Raw genomic sequence first — 21432 nt, forward strand, 5'->3', positions numbered from 1 at the left:
TTTCTAAAGAAGGAAAAGCGCAACTAGAATCCGCGTACCTGAGCAGTCGAGGCACTCCTCGGTGGAAGTATAACACCAGAACCTTCCTCCTCGTCTCCCTCAACGACGTCAAGGGCATAAGGAAAATTCATACCTGCGAAGTTTAAACGCCAGGGACAGAAATCTCCATAACGAGCAGGAGGAGATTCACGTGGCTTGCTACTCTCAGTAGGATGCCAACCGCGTGGACCAGGGATCCAACCGTACGCCCATGGACCAACAACTTCGATAACGGTAGCGTGCCACTCGTAGTCATGGTCGCGCTTGATCCTCTCGCGGGCCGGGAAAAGTTTCCGCTGACTAGAACCCTCCGTGCCGGGAACATACTTCAGCTTGGCATCGCTGACCTTATTTAACAGACGAATTTCTCCCTGAGGAGCAGCGAGATTCCGAAGGCTGACACTCCACGGATTACGGTTCCTACTATTGACGTAATCACCGAAGGAGTTATTGAAATTCTCAGGAGTATACCATTCCCTCTCCGCGGGATTGGGAACGTAACAATTCATTGTCGTCTCCCCCTTACTCCGCAGATAGCACTCCCTCAGGGCACGGAGATAATTCCCCGATAGTTGCGATACAGAACGGCTGTGAGTATTGGTGGAAGAGCCTTCACGACTAGCAAGCACATCATAGTAGAAGGAATCACCTGACTTGTACAACGGCAGCATAAGACCAGCTTCGAACGCTCCGACCGTAGTCAACAAATGAAATTCATCGAACTCATACTTCGAGATAAGCTCATAAGTAATATCATCCTCAGGGGCATAGAAACGAACCTCGAAGGCTTGAAGCTCATGCTTTTCCTTGAAAATTTAGAGTTCAATATGCTTGAACGTTACTTTTTTCTTGCTGACCGAAACGCTGCGTATCAATGGGGCAGCCTCATCCTCCTCGGCGGGACCGGATGAACCAATGAACGCCTCGGAAGCCTTTCTCTTCAAAGAAGGATTTTTTGAAGATTCAGCCCTCGGAACACCACCTTTCGTATTCTTACCTTTAAAAGAAGTTGTAGGAGGGGGCGACAGATGATGCTCGGGCACTACAGAACGTAGAGGAGGAACATCAAAAGCGACAGCACGAGTCGGTGCCTGCGCACTCCTAACATCATCACGCGGACGAGACACCGCGCGATCGAAGACTTTTCGAGCCTCAGAAGGATTTGTCGAAGGAATCTCTTCCCTAGAAGATGAGGCCTTCGCCCCAGAAGAAACTCGAGTTCTACGAACATCATCTTGAGACTCTCTACGCGGAGGAGATCTCGATAGACCAGAACCAGGAGTCTGATAAGGAAGCCGCGGACGGTCAGACATGGCTGCGAAAAGATTAATCATAAACAAGTCAAAAACAAACTCAAGGACATTACCAACAATCAAAAAACCACATAAATATCAATCCACACACGATAACGCAGAAACCCTAAAATTAGCATACATGCTCGAAATTCCATAAAATCCCTACCCTGAAAAGCTCAATCAATACAAGAAAACAATGGCCTCCTTGATTTAAGACGAAGAACAGGGGCAAACTAGCATGCAAGCATTAAAAGAATTTCTTCATCACAAACAAGGAACAACAGTAGCAGAAAATTTACAAATCAACATAGTGCAAAACCATGGAAACAAAGAAAAGAAAAACTTACCAGCAAAAACAGCAGCAGAAAGAACAAATCAGAAATAAAGAGGAGGCAAGCGTGATTAATGCTAAGGTGGAGAGAATTTAAGGGCTGAAGAATGAAGACTGACAGAGAATTTAAGGACTGAAGAATGAAGACTGACAGAGAATTTAAGGGCTGAAGAATGAAGGCTGACAGAGAATTTAAGGGCTGAAGAACGAAGAATGAAAACCGAGAGAATGTTTAGGAAGAATGAAATTAATTTTCTTTCTCTCCTTAATATACCCGAAAGAAAGAAAAGGAAATTAATGGAGGAATGGGAAACGTGCCTGTTACATGAGCAGTTAATGCACAAATAAAAGACGTGCCCAAGTATCTAGGAAAAGTTATTAGGAGAGATAGAATAATATGCAACGACTGTTTTCTTCAATGCACCCATTAAACATTCAAGCCCGAAGAAAAGGGGCAAATTGTGTATACATATATCTCACCATCAGACACGTGTATATAGAATGATACGTGGAAAGCATGCAGGCCAAGACATCAAAATACGATGCACTACGGAACACCTAATAAACCCCAAGGAGTTACTTTATCTCATCCCCAAAAGAAGCTAAGATCAACGGTGGAGAGAAAATTAGCTGACACGGACGTGACAGGGGCAGAAGACACTTGTCTGACACGAGCAGGCATCTCAACTACCCTCATTAAACACTCTGAGCAGTATACGTGTCGATCAACCCGTGGGACGAGCGAAGATGTCTCTGCGTGATCAAGTGGCAAACGCAGACCTCTGCGTGATGGACACAAGACACTAGAAGATAAGGTTCCAACGGCCTTCAGAGAGGGGTCCCACACTCTAACCCTATAAGTACCCCCTCCCCACCAAGATGAGAGGGGATGGGAAAAATCAGGAAGGGAAGGAGAGAGAGATTTCGAGTGTAAGTTAATCCTTTAGAAGAGAAAATACATGTAAGCCCAAAAGTCATTCGACTACTCTTGTAACCGTGAAGAACATAGTGAAACAACAAACCCCGTGGACGTAGGCCTTAGTGCTGAACCACGTAAACCTCGGTCTTGTTTATATTTCAGCACTTTATATTTGCCTAACCCCATGGATCTTTACTTGTATGTATTGTTTTTACCTATATCCCGTGCGCAAACGCCCCGCATGGAGTTGTTAGATGAGGTTGTGATAAACCCGAAGGTTTTGAGCCGAGGAATCAACACTAAGTTATCATCATCACAAATCACTCTAAATTACGATGATTGGTTGTGAGCATTCGCATGCCTTCGTGATTTGAGTGTTCTCATTAATCTCAAATGGTTCCAATGTAAAAGTCCATTTTAACAGCAATGTTAAACAAATTCATTTTATTTTCTTAGGATTTTATTTGAGCAATCAATATCAGCTTTGATCATACTCAAGCTATAATGTGTGTTTGAGAGTGATGTTTTTGAAAGCTACTTACTAAGAACTCTTAATTAATACTACATTACTTACATGATAAGCTACACTATTCATAGCTAATTTTTAAGCAAATAGATGCCTTAAATTGCCAATCCTAAGCAAAATCAATCAATGTGAACTTAACCATGTCTAACATGATTTTTCTTGATGGTTATATGCTGCGACAACAAGAGAGTACGTTGTCTAGAAAGAAAAAAGAAAAATACTACTGTATGGATAGTAGCATCCAAATCTTGGCAATCCCAAGTAGCTTCCATACCTGTCCGGGCTTTATAGTGTGGCGTCACAGATTTAGACTAGATATTAACTTCAGAAGGCTTGCCATAAAAAAGAAGAAAAAAACTACAGAAGGCTTTCAGCATTTACACCCAGTAGAGATACGATCATGTCAACTAAGACGTTAAAAAAGAAGAAAGAAACAGCTTACGTGTTCAAGCAGCTGGCATCCTATTTCATAAGCTAAAAACAATAGAGTTACAACAGAGCTTGATTACAAACCACTCCAGACAAAACCAATTAGTGTGCAGGAAACACAAAAACGTGACTGTTAAATTGGTAACCCAACCAGTTATATTTATCAACATCAATGGGAGTAGTTACTAGTAGCAGTGCTGCACTACCAAATAATAACAAACACAGCCCTAAGACCTGAAACAAAGAAGAGAGCTTCTAACTTTAATACCTACAAGCTTACGACACCAAGGGACTCTTAACCAGCAGTCTCAAAAATTGAATGCAGTCAAGACATTGTTCATCAAGTGCTGCTGGACATTATCAATCACGTTGTGAAGAAAGTCCAAATCTTCTTCCCAACCGAAACCTCACCAGGTTGCAGGTCAGACTCGTTATCATCATCGTCAGTCTCACCGTCATCCCCCTCATCCTCATCATCCCCCCTAACTTCACTTCCATACTCGTCTCCTTCCTCAAGCTCGCCATAAATCTGAGTCCCTTCTGTTATGCTCGTCTCCATATTCTCGACCAAGCTTACGACACCAAGGGACTCTTAACCAGCAGTCTCAAAAATTGAATGCAGTCAAGACATTGTCCATCAAGTGCTGCTGGACATTATCAATCACGTTGTGAAGAAAGTCCAAATCTTCTTCCCAACCGAAACCTCACCAGGTTGCAGGTCAGACTCGTTATCATCATCGTCAGTCTCACCGTCATCCCCCTCATCCTCATCATCCCCCCTAACTTCACTTCCATACTCGTCTCCTTCCTCAAGCTCGCCATAAATCTGAGTCCCTTCTGTTATGCTTGTCTCCATATTCTCGACCAACCTCCTGGCATCATCATTGTTCCCCTCCGCCTGTAGAAAAGCAAATTGATATGACCCAACTGTACAAAACCCACAACCCAAAAAGAGGAACCTACACGAAATTTGAAATAAAAACACAAAACCAAGGTTTGATTCTTTACCCTGCTAACAACGAACTCCTGAACTTCTGTTACACTCCTCAATGTGGCCACCTGCACCAGATGTGTGCTCTGGTCATTTTCACCAGCAACCTCCTGCACAGAGGGTGAAACTGCAGTTTCAGGTTCAGATGCTTCCACCTCAGCAATCTTGATACCATCAGCTTCTGTCTTCTTGCCTTTAGTCTGGTCTAGTGAAGATTGTGCTGCCGCTGCTTTACTAGTTCTGGTCATCATTTGGAAACAACATTTACACAAGTTAATAACCAGGATTAAGGACAGATAAAAAATTATATAAACCTGGAAAATGAAATAGTATACTTACTTTTTAGGTGGCCTGAGATTGTATCGTCTTCCACCAGGAGTTTGCAACTCTGGAGCGACTGTTTGCCGCCTCTTCCCACGGCCACCTGTTGTGACACTTTCAGAGCGAGAATCATCGTCGCCTGCCTCTTGCTCACTGGTTGTGGTCTGCGCATGACTCCGCTTTTGCCCAACTGATGCATTATCTCTTTGATTTTCCCCATACTGAGAAGAATTTTCCTTCGGCTCTAGGGGTTCCCCAAGGAAAACTCTGGCATCTTTGACGACCTCCTTTACAGAGTGCGTTCTCCTGACTCCAGGCTTCTTCCGACCTTTCCCCCTACCAATAGTCAGCTCTGACTGCTCAGAATCTTCTGGAACATCTTGTCCTTTGTTCTCAATGTTGCGGTGTTCATCATCAGACACGGTAGGTTGATACTGAAGCTCTCTGATGCTTGTGGATGGCTCTGGAAGACTGGATCTGTTGTCTAATCCTTCAACTGCGTCAATGCCATCTTGCAGAGTGGGCAAAGGAGATTCTCCTGCTATTGCTTGAGAATCCTCCTCTTTTGTAGTTCCCTTCAGAGGGGACAAGTTCATTATCTTTTCGGTGCATTTTCGAAGCCAAGACATGCGCCCTCCTCCCGATGTGTTGAAACCAGAACCATGAACTGTACCATCTTCCAAATGATCTCCACCTAACCTGGGCAGAGGAACAGTTTCCACATCTTCCTGTAAAGCTAGGATCTCAGACTCACTGATCAGCTCTCCACAGTTCTTACAGCTCTTGTTCTTCTTAACAATTTCCTTAAATTGTTCACGTTGATCCTTGAGCCCCTTTATAAGGTTATCAAGCTTTTCAATGTCTCTCTGCATGTCTCGCCGCTGTTCCTCAAGATGCTGCTTGTTTGCAGCAATTTTCTCTCTCTCTTTTTCCATCCGATTCCTTTCCAGCTTCATGTCTTCCATTTCCCTTTGAGCTACTTCCCTCAAGCGATTGATATTGTTAAGTTCACTCCCACTCTGCTCCTCAAAAACCCTTTCTCTGTTTCTTAATTCTTTTTCCATTTCTTCTCGCTGGTTTTGCATATTAACCTCCAACTCCCTTTTCCTCAGCTCAAAATCACGTAGCATATCTTCACTCTCAGCACGAGCTTTTTCAGATACAACTGATCGTTCATGCTCCATGTCAACTTCGAAGGATTCTTTTTGCAGTCGAAGCAATTCCAATTCCCTCTGAACATATTCACGTGTTTCCAGCTTCTCTGTTTTCAGTCGTTCTTCTTCAGACTGCTTCAGTTTCTCCAATCGTTCCCTCTCCTCTCTGACCTGTTTCAGCTCTTTAGTAATCTCAGCTTTCTTTTCATCCAGTACTTCCCATTCCCGTTCAAAGTTCTCCTTATCCTGTTTCAGACCCTCGTGCTCCTTCAGAAGCAATTCTTCTTCATGCTTGCACTTAGCAATCTCATGTTTCAGTTCAGACTTCAGGCGCAGATGCTCTGTCCTCTCTTCTTCAGTTACTTTGAGTTTTTCTTCCTCTTCACACAGCCTCAATTTTTCCACCTTAATCTCAGCCATGTTCTTCTCAAGATCAGCTATTAGATTCTGCATATTTTCTTTATCAACAGCCAGTTGTTTCTTTTCCTTCTCCAAGTCCTTTTCCTGAGATTTGAAAGACTTCTCTTTCTCTTTCATCTCTTTCCACTTCAAATCAAGGTCTTTCTCCTTTTCCTTTAATTTCTCCATTTTCTTTTCTACTGCCTGCTCCCTTTTCCCTATCTTTTCTTCCATGTGGTGGATTTCAGCTTCTCTTTGCTCCACTGCGACAGCCTTGCTTTTCATTTCCTCAGCCAGAGACTTCCTTTGTTGCTCCAATTCTAGCTCAAATTCACGTTTTCTAGTATCTAGATGGACGTTCTGCTCATCAACAAGCTTCTGAATCTCCACCTGTATAAAGTGCATATAAAGACTGTGAGGCTCTTGCTGCAGTGGGCATCAAATGTGTATTATATTAGTTGCACACTCATATCAAAAGAAGATCGGAGCGCCTCAAAGAATTAACCTTATTGAATAATTGTATAGAAACATCACATACATCAACAAAATTAAGGAAGAACAAGACCAGGGAAAAATAGTAAAAAAAACATTTAAGCCATTGAATACCACCATGTAAGATAAAAGATTGCATACAGGGGTAAGACATTCGCTACTAATGACCAGAGAGGTTGTCCCAGGAGCTGAGATCCGAATCTACAACTTGAAAAACAGCAAGGACATTTGTAATAGGCATTACTTACTCTTTCTCGAGCATTTAGCTTGTCCTCCAGAGCAAGCAGTTCCTTCTCTTTAATCTCTAGTTGTTCTTTGCTAGTGTCAGCTTCCTGCAAAAATGTTACAAAGAGAATGTCATTGAATGACAATTTGCATAATACTACTGCTGATGTCAAAGCTAATCAAAAGATAAGACAAACTTGACCATATAATAAGTAACTCACTTTTTCTTTACAAACTAATTCTGCCAGCCTAACGTCTAAATCCTCTTCTTTCTGTTTCAATCTTGAGGATTCTTTCTCAATCATTTTTTGTATGTCATCGACATCCTTCTGTTTCTGCTTCAAGCTTCTGTCCATCTCATTTGCCCTCTCCTCCCTCTGATTGAGGATTCTTCGGCCATCTATCAGTCTATCCTCACGCTCTTGTAGGGTTCTTTCCCACTCACGCAGCTCTTCTCTTTGTTTAGCAATAGCTGCTTCATTCATTTCTCGCCTGTAAAGAACAAATCAAATTTGAGACACAAATGCTACAGAAAATAATATCTGCAAGAACAATCGGGATACCAATAAATTAAGAACATGCAGCCAATGACATACTCTGCATTTGACGACTGCCGTTCACTTCGAAGTGTACTTTCACGAGCCTCCACTTCTTTCAGTTTTCTTTCAATTTCAGAACTCTTTCGAGTAGCTTCAGCCAGTTTGGCATCAGCAGCATGCAATTTTGCTTCCACTTCCATAGATTTTTCCTCAAGGCAAGCAACTAAAGCATGTGCTTCAGTCATCTTTAAGTCAGCATTATACTTGGTTTCTGCACTCTCCGCACGCATCTCATGTAGAGCCTTTTCAAGCTGCATCAATCAAAACTTCAAAAGATGAGAAACAACAAAAAAGTACAAGACTCTCATCAGAGACAAGTCTTTCCTTTCCTCAGCAAACAAATTAAATATTCGAACATTCTTGTCGAACTAAAAATTTTCATATAGCGAAACAAAAGGAGGTTCTGGAGAAACTAAGAAATTATTAGAGCTAGAAAGAAGTAAAACTTACATCATCTACACATTGTTTCTGAACCCCCAACGCATTTCTCAAATTCTCTTCACGTCTTTCCACTTCAGAAATTGAGATGAGATGACTAGATTGCTCTCTTTTCAAGCACTCCTGCGCTTCTGCCAAAACTTCCCTGACTTCATCATACTGTGAAGTCCATTCTTTCTTTTCAATCAAAAGAAGCCCCATATTGTATTGATATTCAAATAGCTGATGCACATTGAAACAAAAAAATGTTAAGAATCTATCATGATATACAACAACCACTACAATATAATTTCACTTTCATCATTATTGACAACACCCAGTTTTACATGTGGAAATCGTTGCCCATTAATCAATTTACACATTACTCCAGACATTCTATACATGGAGACGTAATTAAAAATGAAAATCAAACCCTAACTGAAAAGAATCATGTCTGCAACTCCATTTCATGATTTCTTTCAATTGTAACCTAAAAACCCTAGAAATTCTGTATTCTAACAAATTGTAACCTAAATCCATTTCATGAGACTTTATTAAAGTTTCTCCAATTTTCACCTGGAAAAAACCCTAATTTCACAACTACATGGTTCAGTTTTGAAAGTACAAAAAGGAAAAGTTCTTCCAACAAATTTAAGAGAAGCAGTACAAGAAGCCCTAATTATTGAGGAATCATACCTCTTTTTCGAGTTTAGAAACCCTTTCGATTAGTGCTGCTCGATCCTTTTTCTCCAAAGAAGCTTCATCTAACAACCCCGCTTCTTTAAACCTCCTCCATACCTCCATATCCCCATCGCCATCAACACCACCACCACCATTCTCTCCTAAGAAATTCACAGGCGGTGGTGTAATACCTTCAGAAAAATTGGAACTTTTCCCCTTTGAATCAGATTTTCTAGGGTTTTGAACAGTTGATGAACCACCATTCTTGTGTGGTGTTAGTGACCAATTATTCACTTTCCTCTGCGGTGTAAACATCACGACGAACTTTGCAGAAATATTACTCTACTTTGTTCAGATTTTGCCTTCATATGAAAGAAAAATCAAGAACTGTAACCCTAATTTCCCAAACTCAAACCTTTTCTTCTTGTTTCAAACCCTAATTCAAAAAAAAAAAAAAAAAATTCTACCCGAGATGAAACCCTAACACCGGATTGAAAAACCCGTAGACGAAGAAATCTCTGTTTCTCTCTTCTCTCTCTGTCTTAACACTCTGTAAATCCTTTTCTTTTGGTCTTTCAAAATTAACGCAGTCTTTTTTTGAGTTCCTTTATTTCTATACAGTTGTGTTAAGTTACAATTTTGCCCTTGTTTGCGGTGAAGTTTCTTTCCGTTACGCAGGTATTTCTGCAATTTCGATTTTTTCCGCTTTACGATTTCCACGTGCTCATCTTATAAATTGTCACGCAAAGACATAAATGCCCATGAAGGTAAGCACGAACTTGGGAGGATTACGAATAAACGGTGAGGGTGTTTTTGTAATATGATTTAGGTTTTTGATGAAGTAAGATTGGGTGTAAAGAATATACCGAAGGCTAATGCCTCGGTGTCCGTCAGGATGTGCTTATACTTTTGGTGGGGGGTGGGGGGGGGGGATTATTATTTTTATTATATTTTTGAAAGTTATTTTTGCTTGGTGGAGGGCGGAGACAAGATAAGAACGAAGGCTTAGCTGGAGTTACCCTCCACAAGCTCTTGTCTGCACCTGCTGGATTTGATGTGGATTTTGGATTTGTTATTTTCCGGTGGAATTTGAAGTTGAAAAAGAACGCGCCAAGTTTTTGGAAAAGAATTTGTGGACTTACTCTGACCAGAGAAGTCAATAATTGTCAACACCAGAAATTACGTATCAAAAACAAAAACGCCCTTACAAATGGAGTACTGCCACTGTCGATGAAGTGGAGGAAACCAAAACTGCAAATGAGAGCAGAGAAAGCATCATTTTTTTCACTTTATACAAAGAATTTGGATAAGGTTACAGATGAAATGGGATAGGACAAAACTGCCACAGTAAATCGTCCAGTACTATGGATATAAATAGAGACGGCGTCCTTAGTGTTGGGTTTAGTAACAATAATTTGACCCTCAAACTCACATATTGTTTGTCATTAGTACTCATTACCATTTCAGATGTCATCCACGACGTTATTAACGGGGGTACCAGTACCACTTTATATGGATTTTAATATCTTCCCCAATAAAGTATCCCATTAGTAGCCATGATTGAAACGCCGAAAAATTTACCGGCGTAACTAGAAGGTCGTTGCATTGCCTTGTCGGTTGCAAGGTATCAGCGGCGTACACTCTTTTAAGTAGTGGTGTCATTTTTCACATGGTGGGAGGAATCTAATGGAAGACTAGTGGATTTACCTAAATTGCACAATGGAAACGAAATGTCCAACAAATAGAAAGACATGGGCCATGCGCATAAACAAAATGTTTCTTATTACTTGAAGAAGTAATTCTTTTTATTTGTGTGAGAATCATTTTTTCCATTCTAAATTTAAATTAACAACTAGAATTAGAACAATCACCATGCTTTGGACCAGTTATTTCAGCAGAATTTTGTGAGCCCCGTAGGGCCATCTCTGTTACTAGTATACAAAAAGATGACAATACTTTTGATGAATTTAGCCGTTATGAATTCCGACTTTTCTTCATACAAATTGTCTCATTGTTTCTCTCTTTGGTCTTAGGAGGAGCTTTAGAGTTTAGATTAACGGTGAGTCTCCGTCAAGTTCTTTTTTTAAATTATCCTCGCCATGTCTTCAAGCTTGTTAATTGAACCTTGTTAAGAAGCAGAATAACAAAGCCAGGTTGTCAAGATGCCAAACCATGGTCTTATGGAGGAGGAATATATGAACAGCTTAGCATACAATTACAAACAACCCTTGTATATCAAGGTTGGTGCACCTACCTTTTCCTGTTTAGGGCACCCACGTCTGTCTATAAGGCCTTCCATTCCATTTAAATATAAATGACCCATGGGTTTTAATGCTATAATAATTCCCCCCACCATGATCTCTGACAGGATTTTCAAAAGGAGAAAACCAAGTTGATCATTCTCACCACTCGCCAGTAACAACTGTTCTTTGCCGGCATATCTGAAGAACATACACGCTAAATGTTGACAGGTCACTGATATCATCACCCAATGACTTTACCATCCTAAGTATTATCTGAGCAATAATCCTACAAAGGAAAAAATGGAAAAAATGTTGAATAGCTCCACCACATGTTCACCCATACAAAGAAAAAAGGAAATTCTTTACAGCATTTGGCTAATTCAATATGGAACCCACAGAAAAAGGTGATGCTCAATATACCACACTGAGAGATGGCTCCTCCAGCTCCTTCACAACGACCAGTCACTATAAACTTTTCTAAGCTGACTAATTCCAAGGAGTGGCCACAGAGTTTTTACACTAGTTTAGTTTTTTCCACTCTAATCAATTTTATTTTTTTTAAAGAAAACAAGGCCTGATTGGATATACAAATCGAGCACAAGTTTTTGTCCTAACATCATGAAATTGGCAGAAAGGAAGTGCAAGCATTCCATAATTTAGATAGGCGATAATATACTAGGATAGTCAACATCGTTATTTTATAAGATTTGCCAACCCTTTGTCTACAAGCAAAATGTACTGTATATAATAACTTATATTCTAATCTATACATAACTTATAAGAGCGGTATTTCCTGTACGAATACAATAGTCAAAAGAATGATAAAGACAGCGAGATTAGGCCGTTTACCATTAAAGGCTCTTAGGTTTCACCTAAAACTAGATACACCTCCAAGTTTTCACTGCCTCTTTGGATCTTCAGCAAGACTTTATCACCCACGCTGTAGTCGTCTAGCACCTTTGATAATTCCGCTTTGTTCCTTACCTGCCAACCAAAGCGGGAAAACAAGGAAATAATGAAACTTGAAAGACAGGATTGAGAAGGGATTGTAAGATCCAGATTACAGATTTCCTCTTTGAGACAAATATTTTATTAGCTCATATCTAAAGTAAAGAAGCTGCAAGAATCAATTAAAGATGATGCTTTATCCACCCTTTCAACTTAAAAGTATGCCTTTCTTTCTAAACTTTCTTTAAAACATTATTATCATTTCCAACCTGGTCGTTTGGTTTACCACATACTATGTATATTGTATACAAGAACCCGAAGAATCAACTTTTTTATGTTAATTATGAGGAGAAAGAGACTGCTTACAGGTTTATCGTCAACTGCGACAATAATATCCCCAAGTACTATATTACCAGCAAAACCCCTGGAGGTTGAAACAAGCCCAGCCTTGGCTTCTGGACTATTTCCTGGTACCTACAGACACCGAAAACTATAGTGAGCACACGTGTACAATAACAGATCAATTGTGATAATGAGACTAGAGAGTAAGTACTGCAAGGTGTACCTGTAGAATAAGAGCTCCATTCCGAACATTTAACTGGTTGGCAAGCACGTCCGGAGCTATCTCCACATTCAAACCAGCCCTAACAACCTAAAATCAATCCGCACACTTCAACGTATGTGGGTGGTATAGGAAGAGCAAAAACCAACGTTGCTACTATAACTTGGCAATATTTAATATAAATCAAACTCAGACTCTGTAATTACACGTTAGCAACAAAAGTGGCAAGCAGAGCAGGAATATGAAACAAGAGAATACTTTGCCAAACTGGATCAACTGAGGTACTATCTTAAGTACTGTTGAGGAGGCGATCGCAAATCCAACACCAGCAGAGGTCCCTGCCATAATCAACCAAAACCGAAGACGAAAAGATTACTTACGCTCTTACAGAAAAACTGTTCATTAAAATGTATAACTCAGACACCACTGTCTGATGCAATATTATATGTAGCCATTAACTGCCTGAAGTCTCAGCAGATTGGAATTGTTGTTCGTCAACTAGGTAAGAGGTAGGCCTTTTTGACCTTTAGTTATTTTCTGATCAGAGGACATATCACAAAAGCCATGAGGCTAGGAATATAGAAGTAACTAGTACACATAATAGGGCAACACAAAGTTAACCACACACCGAACAAAAGAAAGCAGTAACAACACCAGCCTACAAAATGGTAGCAGTAAAAGTTGAGGCGCCAAGCAAATTTTGGCCTGGTAAAACTAAGCAAGCAGTATGCCAAAGAAATCCCCAGACCCCAAACCTGGAACCCGCTTAACTCCATTTGGCAAATGTAACTGATAAAAATGGGGTATGAGTCGAATATGATAAAAGGACAGTGTAAAGAAGACAGCGGAGATCAGATCATTCAATCTGCATTACTTTGCAGGTTTTACTACTGCTACTTCAACTTTTCCACCTAAATGTGGATATTCACAAGTAATTAAGACACTTCAGGTTCTACTTATGAAAAGAACAAAAATGGGACATTAAGAGCACATCCATGTAGTTACCTGTTTGAGTATATATTGCAGTGTTAATCCCAATTAAATTTCCTTTAGAGTCGAGTAGGGGTCCTCCGCTGTCAAGATTACAACAGAAGTAAGATCGCAGAAGTCAGTTCGTTAATGCAAACAAGCTCAGACCGAGTTTAACTAAACTTAAGAAAGAACTGTCGGACAAATGTACTTCAATTTCGCACTGAACCAAAAGATTATAAAAGAAGCTCAGTGAGAAGTTGACCATTCTAAATCTGATCGATAGGTAGAGCAACTAACACTTTATCCCAGAAAATAAGGAATCCTGTAGAATACAATAAGAGGCTACCTCGAATTCTAGTATAACACAAGAGTTCATCGGATAATAACATCATATTTAAATTTTATAAATTTGGTTTTTCCGTTTATGGTTATCAGACTGCTTATCACACTCCAACAATAAAAACTAAGATCCTAGACAAACCTGTTACCAGGATTGATGGCTGCATCTGTCTGAATTCCGCCACTGATTGTAACTCCAGCTTGGCTGTTAATTTCTCTATTTAGTCCACTAATAACTCCAACTGTCAGAGTGTGATCAAATCCAAATGGGTTTCCGATCGCTAAACACTGCTGGCCAACTTTTAGATCAGAAGACTGTCCCACCTTAATTGGCCTCAGAAGATCTTTAGGGGCTTCAACCTAGTACGCCAAAAATAACGAAACTTGTTACAACTGTAAATCAAAAGGAAGATACTTTTGCCCTTTCAGATAATAAGTCTTGTACATGTAATCCATTTACACAATCTCCCGTTTATATTCAAGAAGAGAAGACTGCATAATAGAAAAAGTGTAAAAGCTTTTCTTTTCAGTTTGATGTATTAATACTAATACTAATAGATCCCAATGTGCTTGGTTGACAAGATCATTTACAAGCAGAACAAGTAAATACCTGTAAAACAGCAAGATCTTTGTCACAGTCTGCACCAATTAGCTTGCCCTCAAAGTTCTTTTGCACCCTTCCGAGAAACAAACACAATCAAGAAGATTGGATACCACAATAAAGGATCCAACTCATATATTTCAAAGGAATATCTAAATAACGCGGTTGCATTTCAGCAATCAGCTTAGAGCATTGAAACCTCACCCATCAGACGCAAGAATATTGACTCGGGCAACAACTTGACCAGGGGCAGGATTTCTTGAAAGAGCGTTGCCAACAACTGGAGAGGAAGAATAACATAACTACATCATTGAGTTACCATCTAAAGTATTCTGGTTCTACCATCAGTTAAGAAATGTGAAGAAACGGACGAATCTATTAAAAGGAACGAAATGGTTTTGCCACACCAGCGGCCAAAAACAACAACGAACTAGTTCTTACCATGATAGTTTGTAACTATATGTCCTTGTTCATCCCAAATTACTCCTGAACCATTTCCTTCAGGAACCTGGCCACATGTGTAGTAAAGGAATAATCATTACCAATAGGATTACAGGCACGAGAGGCTGGTATATGAACTTAAAGTAACTAATGTGTCATTGATCCCAAACAGTTTCTGAACCAGGATTTCAAAATACTCGAAGACCTAATCGACGGGATTGTAATAACTCATGCCATCATTACCTCGACAACACCTGTCATATTTAGTTGTGGACGCAGTGTTACATCAAAGATATTCACAACAGAATACGTATTCTTTTCGAAGAGACCGACAATTCTTTCCTGCCAAGCAGATCACAAAATTTCAGCTGAAGTAAACATATACACTATTATAAAAAAAACACTCTTTAAAACCAATAAAGAAAACAAATGGTGTGTTTGGAGTATTGACCTCAGCAGGGAATAGCTCCCCAGATGGGATAACAGGTGGAGTCACTTGTTCAATGGTTAACGACGGATTTCCCAAAGCAATGGCTTCCAATTGAATGTTTACAAATTACATCAGAAGCATAATGTGAAATAAAAACCAAGTTGTAATAGTAACTACTTAAGCGACTGAAAAAACATGAATAAATGACAACCAGAATGATGAACAGAGCTTAATAGTGCGAACCTGAGAAGTAGTACCTTGGAGGCTTGAGCTGTTAGAAACAAAATAAACCAAAGGACTAGCAAATAACATTCTCCTTGTTGTAAAAGGAATTATTTCACTCAAATCTTTGCCATTAATATCTTCATTTAGCCTTTGAACAGAAGTGGATTTTGAAGAAACACCGCTAGTAGAGCTATTAGATGATTCAATTTCTCTTTCAGAACAAAATGAAGAAACTCCATCAAAACATGCTTTTCTTCTACCAAAACGTCTGTGAAATACAAATTCATGAGAATTTGAACGAGAGTTGCTGAGTATTATATGCATCATTTGTATAAGGGATCCAGTTAAATGTTGGAAGAGTGAAGCATTAGAAGAAGCAGAGGTATGGTTAGGGTTTTTCAGTTACGTCAAACAACGTTATCCATGGGTTAAGTTCCGAGTTCTACCTCCCTTCCTTTACAGGGGTATATTGGACTAGGATTTTATATGGATAAAAATAGTTTATATTTCTGTGAATAGGGTAAATAGAGAGCAAAGAGGGGAAGGATTTTTATTATTATTACTAGTTTTCACCCGTGCGATGCACGGTTTGTTTCTCGCCTATGAAATATAAGATTCATGTTGGGAGATTACTTCTTTTAGGTCTTCCTTCAAGGCTACTGCCGATATTGCAGTTCACAGTTTAGACTAATCATACAAAATAAACTAAAATACTTTCACGTCAGATTCAGATTGAAGGCAGAATGTAGAGTATGATATGTTGCCAAAGCCAAAATTCAAAATTCTCAAAAGGTTAACAAATTTTTGATAAAGCTTCATGCAAACCTGGAATTGGGGTAATACTGATGCATGAAGCCAATTTGGAGGGCTTATGACAACTGTGAGTGGAGGAACCAAAACACAAACCTTCGACAGAGATTTGGTTTTTTATTCCCATGGATGCATTATTACGCTGATGCCGACACCACATTGAATTGGTATAACTAAATTGGGTTAGGATATATGTTTAAGCACATAGGCCTATGGGGGCAGCAAAGACATATAAATACTAACTAAATTCAGTTGGTTTATTAAGCTTCATATTAATAAACTTCATATTTGTAAATCTGTAATATGTAGATAGACTATGGATCTCCTATATGACTCTATGAAGATCTCCATTAGCTGCTACTACAACATTATGCGCATCAAAATCAAAGCAAACTTGTTGTAAAGCTAGCCTCTCTTCTCATCCCATAGCTTGCAGCAAGCCCTCTGATTCAGCATGCTTCACATCTAAGTATTCATGCGCATAAATACATCGCCGCACTCTGTGTGATATCTTTTTATGGTGTAGCTACAGTAAGAGGCGTATCATCTCTGTATCGGGTCATCATTTGTTGAAGATGCTCAATGATAATGACATTATATTTACATACCCAAAAATTAACAGTACTTACATAGCCACAAATTAACACGGGACCATTAATACTGAAATACAGATTGCATTGTTTCCCATTTATGGTTCCATTTTATACTCGATATATCCCTAGCCAGTAAATAAATATTACTAATTTCATCAAAAATAATGATAAGATAAAACGAAATATGTCTTTAATTGCAATGTATTTTCCAGATCGACAGATACCCAACCACGGTCGATGTGGATGACATGGTAGTATGATACGAATATTCAAGCTTATTAAATTGACTTATCTTCTACCAAGTAAGCACTTTCCTGCGAATGTTAATAGTGTTTAGCTCTAGGGTAACATATAGTCGATTAGGTTAAATAAAATCCATTTGGATGTAATTGGGAATCCTATGTGCGCCTTTAAATTTTTTTTGTCAGTTTAATATGCTAAGTGTGTTATATTTTCGGGATTTAATTTTTTTTTGCCAAGATCATAAGTTAAGATGGAATCATTGGATAAAAAAAGCAGAGAGATAACCTTAGTATCGAGTATTGTACAACATCCTCAAGGTGAGGTTGAGTTGAGAAGACCCGGCCAGAATTGCTTGTTTATAACTTTATATATCTTTTTTATACACTACATTCTTGCAAAGTATTGTTGACTCTTCATATTTTTATAGCTTGGGTAATTTGCCAAGATATTGTCGGTAGGAACATTAAGGTAAATTACCAAACGTCTAGCATTCCCTCACGCTTGGCGCCAATAAGCTAAGAGACTGTTAGTAGGAACATTTAGGCTTTTAGTATTCAGTGTCGGTTTAATGAGCATTTTATGTTCCTGAATCAGTATTTATATTTTTTTGTGTTCTTCTTTTTGTTACTGTTCTTTGAAATATTAATGTGCAAGTTATTTGGAAATGCTAAACCATAAGTCCCTTAGATTGTTGTCCACCCGAAAATTCATACATCAAATTCGGTCTCGTCTCTCTTTTTGTCACATGCACACACAAACACATCCATTCAATTTCACTCCCTGTAAAAAGTTTATATGATGTGAATTGGTAGCCATGCAATAAAAACAGAAAAAATGTGTAATATATTACTCATATCCCATTTCTACAGGGATTGAACTCAAGGGGATAATTGTACTTGTAAAAGTTCAAATGCAACGCTGGAGGGCAGACCAATTTGAACCTGTGCATTATGACCACAACATCCTCTGTCTGGTTCACTGGCTCCGCATAAATGTAGTGAACAGATTAAAGTATATGGATGATGAACCACAGATCTGAAGAATCTTATTATTACACCAAACTGCTATAAATGACCCAAAAAATACACTTGGATGGTTGCAAATTGAATTTTCTTTTGTTTGGAACTGTCAAGCAAAACCAAAAGAAACAATAAAATAAAATACAATTATAACCCTCCTTATATTCTAGAGATCAACTGTTAGAAGAATATAAATTTACTATCATCATCAAAGCACGTAAAGTAAGTTCTAAATGTCAAAGTAAACTCAAGCCCATAATCCCAAATGGTTACACTATATGTGGCTCAAGGAAAATACAACATAACTATAAGAGTAAGACACACAAACTCATTTCCATTATAACCAAGACATCTTGAAATTTAAAAAGTCATATCATCATTTTATATTAACAAAGATCTAGAGTATAATGAAATTGGTTCGTATAAAATAATCGGATACCAGCTAATCTTTAATTGTTTATTTGGTGAACATTGGTTCTTCTTTGATGAACATTTAATTATATGAGTTAGTGTCCTTTGCTCAATTCGTTTTGTCTATATGAGTTACAGTTACCACAATCAATATAGTACATAAAGATCTTAATTTATGTCAAGAGCTTAGAACTTGAAATACAACACAAACTAATTTATAATATAAGCTTAAAACCTAAACTAAATGGCTTCTACAATCATTTAATTTGCAATGTGAAACTAAAACGTCATTTAGAAAACATATATAATTGAATAGATAAAAATACCCCAAAAAGAATATTGGACAATGTTTATAGATGTGCCAGAAGCGGGATTGTGAATTTGGCAATCGGAGATCCTGGATATTAATATGAACCTTTAGATCTTGCTATTAAGCATAAGCAGGTAACCTAGGAATCAGGACTATAAAAAATAAAAATTGAGAGAAACAGAACTGTCAAGACATCAAATGAGGCTCAAAACCCCATATTGGTTATAAAAAAGGAAATGTAGATGAAATAGATAACAATTCAAACAAAAAATTTCTAACAATCTTTGGGCTTTGTCAATCTAGACATTCAGAGCGAATATCAAATGAAGATGATTGCCTTTCACCCCATGGGCAATCTCAAGCTCAATCTACATGCATAACCAAATAACAGTCAACCCGCCGACTAATGCTATACGGATACAAATGAAAATATATATAAGAAAGACTGGATTATTATTAAGTGGTATTAACCGAACTGCTCCTTTGGCCTGATTGCTTATTCGACCGCCCGTGAATCCCCGAATTACAAATCAAACAACCAAACCAACAAATATAAGAGAACATATAATTGAAATGGATGATTATTAATTTTTTGGAACCATCTATTTTAATCTATGAGTTCTATGACTAAGTATAAATAGGAGGACCAAAACTTATCTTAAAAAACCTCCAAAAAACTGAAAGTTAGGGGTTTAAAAAAGGGGACTACGGGACTACCACCAGCTTTCTTCTCCGTCAAGGATCTCGACTACATGTACTTGATGACTATTACTTCAACAACTACTTGTGAGATTGAGTCCCTTGTATTATACAAACGAAAACTAAATAGAGAAAATAAAAATCAAATAACAAAATTTGAGATGATATCGTTGATATTATTCTCTTACCACAAATCAAAATAAAAGATATTGTTCTCTTACCGAAGCTGAAAACACATAAAATCAATGGTGCAAAAAAATATAATAAAAATATAAAAACCAAAAAAAATGATAATAATCATCTGCATTACTAAAAAACTTAATATAAAAAACATTGTAAATCAAAATTGTGATATTACACTTTTGATATGATTACCATGTTTAAAGCTGAAATAAAAGATAAAGAAAATATGAATTTAAAAGTGAGAATCAGCGGAAATTGTTTTCAATAAGTTATAGCATGGGGAGCCACCTAATCAGGACATGGCTATTCAAAATGAAGTAAAATAATATTACCTCCATGAGAAAGACTAAATCTGATGCAACTTAATATAAATGAAAGAAACTCATAACAAATAACCAATCCAGATGATCGTTACCTGTTTGGGTAGAACATTGATTAATCCATAAATTAACCAACCTCCTCAAACCATTGGATATATGAGTATGAACATCACGATCCACCAGCTCCTTTCACTTAACTGAAATATTTTCCATTAGCCTACACAAAAATTAAGCATTTAAAAGTACCCACAAATAATTACACAAATATGAACTTAGATATATTTTATATATTTTTCTTTTCTTAATGTTTTATGCTAAATCCCAATTTTAACTTCACATTTTTGTTGTAGAGTCACCTGGATATGGAGGGAAGAGATTGGGTAGTAAAACTGAAACTTCTGGTGACAAAAATTAGATTGGTTAGTAGATAACATGCACATACGGTGATGGAGGAGAAAAAACATATGGAAAATAAAGTTAGGTTTTTGTAGTAAAATACATATCTTTTCAGTAAATATTTTGATAAAGTAAAAATCGTACCTGCAAAATTAAAAAGAAAAAACTAAATCTGTGAGAAAAAGTAGGGCAAGAATTTGCAAGATTTTCTCAATAATCATATAAAATAGGCTGCCTCTGTTGTTTCAGATCCATGTATCATCACCATAGGTTGCATCCGTTGTTTCAGATCCATGTATCATCACCATAGGTTGCCTCCATTGTTTCAGATCCATGTATCATCACCAGCTATATGCCGATTAAAAAAAGGAGTCATCACCCGCTGTATTAAAAATATAAGGGAATACTTACAGGAACAACTTGTTGAAGTCAAAAATACAAACACGTGGATCCTTCTCCAGCTAATAGAAAAAATTGATATTAAATTTGTGTATAATGACACAGACGAATTATATAACTAAACAGAGAGAATCAAAATAAAATATGAAAATCGAATTATATAACTAAACAGAGAGAATCAAAATAAAATATGAAAATCAAAACTATGTTGACATCAGTTACCTTTTTCTTTAACTGCCATAAAAAAAACATAACTGAAGCTGTAAAAACACAAAAAAAATATACCGAGGACCTGTAAGAAATTAAACGAAAAAATAATAAAATATCAAAATCAAATACAACGATGTTACTATCGATTAGTTTCATGACCTTTATGGATTACTGAATGAGTTACGTGATCTATGAATTAAAGAGTACTGAAGTTTTACCTGAATTTATCCCTTGATATTTCTTTATGTATGTCGTGATAC

At 37.9% G+C, this 21432-nt stretch overlaps 2 protein-coding genes across 4 annotated transcripts; both read right to left on the bottom strand.

Moving 5' to 3' along the window:
• Positions 1-3525: 3525 nt before the first annotated feature.
• On the bottom strand, positions 3526-9382 carry LOC113275945 (protein CROWDED NUCLEI 1-like). Of its 2 annotated transcripts, XM_026525529.1 has the most exons (8): positions 8834-9382; positions 8171-8380; positions 7718-7971; positions 7343-7613; positions 7145-7228; positions 4870-6794; positions 4548-4770; positions 3526-4437 (listed from the first exon to the last, which is right to left on the bottom strand). In XM_026525529.1, the coding sequence occupies exons 1-8, from the start codon at positions 9131-9133 to the stop codon at positions 4201-4203; spliced, it is 3504 nt and encodes a 1167-aa protein (XP_026381314.1). In that variant the 5' UTR covers positions 9134-9382; the 3' UTR covers positions 3526-4200. The 2 variants fall into 2 exon arrangements, with proteins under 2 accessions (XP_026381314.1, XP_026381315.1); XM_026525530.1 differs by lacking the exon at positions 3526-4437 and having other exon boundaries at positions 4650-4770; positions 4866-6794.
• Positions 9383-10962: 1580 nt separating this feature from the next.
• LOC113275946 (protease Do-like 8, chloroplastic) lies at positions 10963-16046 on the bottom strand. Of its 2 annotated transcripts, XM_026525532.1 has the most exons (13): positions 15612-16046; positions 15376-15458; positions 15168-15266; positions 14925-14991; positions 14688-14763; positions 14493-14559; positions 14025-14242; positions 13577-13644; positions 12830-12909; positions 12575-12661; positions 12376-12483; positions 11911-12045; positions 10963-11347 (listed from the first exon to the last, which is right to left on the bottom strand). In XM_026525532.1, exons 1-12 carry the CDS (start codon positions 15904-15906, stop codon positions 11923-11925), a joined length of 1371 nt encoding a protein of 456 aa, XP_026381317.1. In that variant the 5' UTR covers positions 15907-16046; the 3' UTR covers positions 10963-11347; positions 11911-11922. The 2 variants fall into 2 exon arrangements, with proteins under 2 accessions (XP_026381317.1, XP_026381316.1); XM_026525531.1 differs by lacking the exon at positions 10963-11347 and having other exon boundaries at positions 11735-12045.
• Positions 16047-21432: the final 5386 nt, after the last annotated feature.

This window comes from Papaver somniferum, chromosome 4 (genome assembly GCF_003573695.1).
Source record: "Papaver somniferum cultivar HN1 chromosome 4, ASM357369v1, whole genome shotgun sequence".
Taxonomy (NCBI): domain Eukaryota; kingdom Viridiplantae; phylum Streptophyta; class Magnoliopsida; order Ranunculales; family Papaveraceae; genus Papaver; species Papaver somniferum.